This window comes from Orycteropus afer, unplaced genomic scaffold (assembly GCF_000298275.1).
Source record: "Orycteropus afer afer isolate SDZICR_OR568_19922 unplaced genomic scaffold, OryAfe1.0 scaffold00036, whole genome shotgun sequence".
NCBI lineage: Eukaryota > Metazoa > Chordata > Mammalia > Tubulidentata > Orycteropodidae > Orycteropus > Orycteropus afer.
The window spans coordinates 1,904,408-1,908,729 of record NW_006921623.1 but is presented as its reverse complement, the minus strand read 5'-3'; the positions used below and the strand labels follow the sequence as shown (position 1 = coordinate 1,908,729).

The 4,322-nt window shown below is 47.8% G+C and overlaps 1 protein-coding gene across 1 annotated transcript in view; it reads left to right on the top strand.

The window, feature by feature from the left end:
• The first annotated feature begins 555 nt into the window (after window positions 1-555).
• CBL (Cbl proto-oncogene) overlaps window positions 556-4,322 on the top strand; it is a 188,921-nt gene continuing 185,154 nt past the window's right edge. Inside the window, exon 1 of the mRNA XM_007936584.1 lies at window positions 556-747. Within this exon, the coding sequence (XP_007934775.1) occupies window positions 556-747 (192 nt within the window). The remainder of the gene's footprint in view (window positions 748-4,322) is intronic.

The window sequence follows — 4,322 nt, the reverse complement described above, 5'->3', positions numbered from 1 at the left end:
ACATTCAAATGACCCACCCACTCAAGAAGCACGAATTTACAGCCCAGAAGAAACATGGAGGTCTCAGCTTCCGCCTAATGCGCAGACTCCACGTTAGACACCACTCTCAACCTTTCCCCCTTCTCCAGCAGAGGGCGCAGGCAAGGACCGAAACGAAGGTTCCGCTTGGCTCCGCCCCGTCCCGCCCCCAGGGGTAGGGGCGGGGTGGTGAGCGCGGAAACTTCGCCGCGGCTTTCCGGGAGCTGTGGGTAGGTTCGCCGCTGAGAGGCTGGCATAGAAGGGGGGCCCGCTACCCAGTTCTGCGGACGCCGCTTCCTGCCTCCTCAGTCTCTGGAGCGCGCCTCCCGCCCTCAGGCTCGCGCTGTGAGGGGGCGCGCCTCGCGCGGACCCGCATCGCCAGGCACCGCCCACTCCCCTCCCCGCGGCCGCTCCTCCCTCCTCCGGGATAGCCGGCGGCAGCGGCAGAGAGAGGCCCCTCCTTCACGCCCTTCTTTCCCTCGCTGGCGGCAGAGCCCTGCCGGCGCACCCGGCTGGGCCCCCTACCTTCTCCCGGCCATGGCCGGCAACGTGAAAAAGAGCTCTGGGGCCGGGGGCGGCGGCGGCTCCGGGGGCTCGGGCTCAGGCGGCCTGATCGGGCTCATGAAAGACGCTTTCCAGCCGCACCACCACCACCACCACCTCAGCCCCCATCCACCGGGGACCGTGGACAAGAAGATGGTGGAGAAGTGCTGGAAGCTCATGGACAAGGTGAAAGGCCTGGAAGGACCCGCGGGAGCAGGGGTGGGCGTGGGCGGAGGGGCTGGAGGGAAGGGAAGGAAGGGACAGAGGAAGCTGGGGGAGGGGACGGGTCACGCGAGGCTGGGGAGACTAGGAACTGGGGTGACGGGCCGGGAGGGGGGTGGAGGGTTATGGGGGTGGGGACGAGACCGGTAAGAGACTGGGAAGATGGGGGTCGGCGACTGGGGGAAGGGCTGTGTTTGGCAGTGGGGGAACGTTGAGGTGTGTGTTAGGGGTAGCGAGACAAAGATGGGGTGGGGGCTGGGGTGAAGGTTAATTAGGAAGCCTCTGGGGTGGAAGTAAATGGAGGGGTGCCGTGTTTGGGGCTCTGGATACTGGGATGTGGGTCACAGAATTAGGCTCGGGAGATAGGAAGGAGGGGGGAAAGAGTGTTCGATTTATTGGCTGGAGCTGTTGGCTGGTTGAGGAGTTTAGATCTGGGTAGGGGATTACATTTATGGGCTATGATTGAGACCTGGGATGAGGACAGCTCCTCACCCCTCCTTGTGTTTTGAGTGAGTGTGTAGTTATTCATTTATTTATTTTTGCATTAAGATGTAACACTAAGATAAAAGGAATGGGATGTAAGGTGTTTAAATGGGCCAGGGAAGGAACTTTCCGCCACATTTAGCGCTCGTTCAAGTTTTTTATTATCCTCCAAAACATTGGATGTAATCAGTTGCTGGTGCTGATTAAACTACTGATTGATTAAACCACAAGGTCTGGTTAGAACCATTATCTTCTGAAAGGTGGGTTGACTGAGCATGCTAAGCAGTAGATTATGACTTCTTCCATAATTTCCCCCATCCACACACTCCTTTTCCCTAGATCTGCATTTATTAACGAGCTTGATGCTTTATTGCTGGGGCTAAGAAGGTTATTGTGGTATAGAAAAAAAATGCATTTCTAGCTGGTTATATCAGAGATATGGATGCAGTGTGTCAAAATTGTATTGATTAGTGACCTCTCCTTAAGAATTGTTATCAAACAATTTTCTGTCTTTGTAAATAAAGGATATGTTATAGATAATCCTTTTCTACAGAGTAGCCTAAATAAGATACCCTGGTATGTTTTAAGGCGCTCTGGTGGTGTAGTGCTGAAGGCATTTGGCTGCTAACCAAAGGGTGGGTGGTTCGAACCCGTCAGCCACTCCTTAGAAGAAAGATGAGCAGTCTGCTTCCGTAGAGAAACCCGGTGGTTTATGGGTTGAAATCAGCTCGATGGCAGTGAGTTGGTTTTGGTATTATGTCTTAACTCATTCATCTCTTTAAAGTATGTGTATTGAATTTTGATTTTTTCTGCAGCATGTTTAATTATTTGGGAAGAATTAAGAGGCTTTGGGTCAAAATGCTTTTTAAGTTTTGATAGGAAAGTGGCCTTCTACCTTTTCCACTCTATTGTGTGGGGATTGTTTTATTTATCTGTGTTGCTTGTCTTAGATGCTTTTAATACACTCTGTGCCCCATGTTACATATTATTGGCTGTGCTGAGATGAAAACTTGAGTTTTTTCTGATGTTTTAGTCCAGTAGGTTATATGCTACTTTCCAGATTTTCTGAATGCTTCTATAGTTCAGTTAGATTGCAAGCTCTTTTATCCTTGGTGTTTTGAGCATAGGGTGTTTTCTTTTTCACTTTATTCTTACTTCTGAAAGTCTTAAATGGGTCACTAAACCATGTTGACTTCATGTAGTCTGAATTAAGTGGCAAAGACCTCGCTGTCAAATCCACAGATAAAACCTACACATTTATTGAATTTAGTTTAGTCCTAAGTCACCATCAGGGAACTCTGGTTGCATAGTGCCTAAGGCATCTGACCACTAACTAGAAGGCTGGCAGTTCAAACCCACCAGCCACTCCTCGGAAGGAAGGTTGGGCAGTCTACTTCTGTAGTGATATCACCTCAGAAACCCAAAGGAGGGGTTGCTATGAGTGGAATCTACTCAGCGGCAGTGAGTTTGGTTTTTTGGTTTTGGAAGTCACCATCTTGTATCTGTTTTGTCCTTTTTGTTAAAGTTGTTGTTGTTGTTATGTGCCATCGAGTCAGACCCAACTCATAGCAACCCCTCTTTGGGTTTCCAAGGCAGTATCACTGTAGAAGTAGATTGCCCATCTTCCTTCTGAGGAGTGGCTGGTGAGTTTGAACCAGCTTTCTGGTTAGCAGTCAAGTGCCTTAGGCGCTTCACTACCAGAACTCCCTTGTTAAAGTTAGGTGAATGTTATTTTAGCCTATTATTAATTTATTGATTGAGCATTGAGACTTGTTAGTTTCTTCCCCTTCCCCAGTATTGGATATATGCAAATGGAGAAGTTGACGTAAGTCATGAGTTGTGGTCAGCATAGGCCCAATTTACTAATTTAGTTTTTCATTGCAGAACTTAAAACTTGTTGAAAAAAGTGCTTGTGCTAGAATATTTGTCATTAGACAAAAGTTAGACATGGTCAGCCTCTAGGTTTTTTTTTTTTTTGGCCAGCCCAGCTTATTATAATAAATATTTGCACAAGTACTTCTATGTGAAGGAAGTGGCTAGTAAGGAAAGACAACTGGGTAGGGAAGAGAGGGGGAGTGGGGAGTGGTGAAAGATATCATTAAACTTGCTTTGAATGTAAATTTAGAAGTATAAAGATACTTAGTGAAAAACTTAAAATTTCATTTTGGTTAGTTGTGAGGTTTTTGAAGTAGAACAGGGGTTGGAATTTTTTTTTTTTTTTTCTTCCTGCAAAGGGACAGATAGTAAATATTTTAGTCTCTGCAGGACGTGTACACCAAAAACCAAACCCACTGCTGTCAAGTTGATTCTTACTTGTAGCAACCCTATAGACCAGAGTAGAAGTGCCCCATAGAGTTTCCAAGGTTGTAAGTCTTTACGGAAACAGACTACTACATCCTTCTCCCGCTGAGAGTTCCAACCGCCCACCTTTCCGTTAGCAGCTGAGCGCGTTGACAACTGTGCTACCCGGGCTCCACGCAGGCTACATGCATTGTTTTGTGTGTGTGTGTGTGTGTGTGTGTATGTTCTGGTTACCTAGTGCCGCTCTGACAAGAACATACCACAAATGGGATGGCTTGAACAAAAGAAGTTTATTTTCTTACAGTTTGGAGGCTTTAAGTCCAAGTTCAAAGTGCCAGGTTCTAGGAGCTCTATGAAAGCCCCTTGACCTTGGGCTTCAGCTCTGCCTCTTTCTTCCAGCCCACAGAAGCTAGAGGCATATCTTCACTCAGACAGCTGCTGGCTGCTGAGGCTAACAAGCCCAAGGTTGACAAATAAAATGGCATAGTCCTGATGTTACCAAACCAGATGGCAGGTCATTAATTTAAGTCCACTGTGAGTCCCAAGGTAGTCAGAGCATGGCAGGCTGTTGAACAATGACATGGCTACATGCAGGGTCCAAGTGTGCCATAAGCTAGAGACTATCCCCAAGGCTTCTCCTTATATATAGGAAGCAGACCACATCCCAAAGGCAGCTACTCAGCTGCTTGTGGTAGATCCCACCATAGAGTTGATTGCCAGTCTCATGGAATAACTACACCAGCTGCCTAGCCACT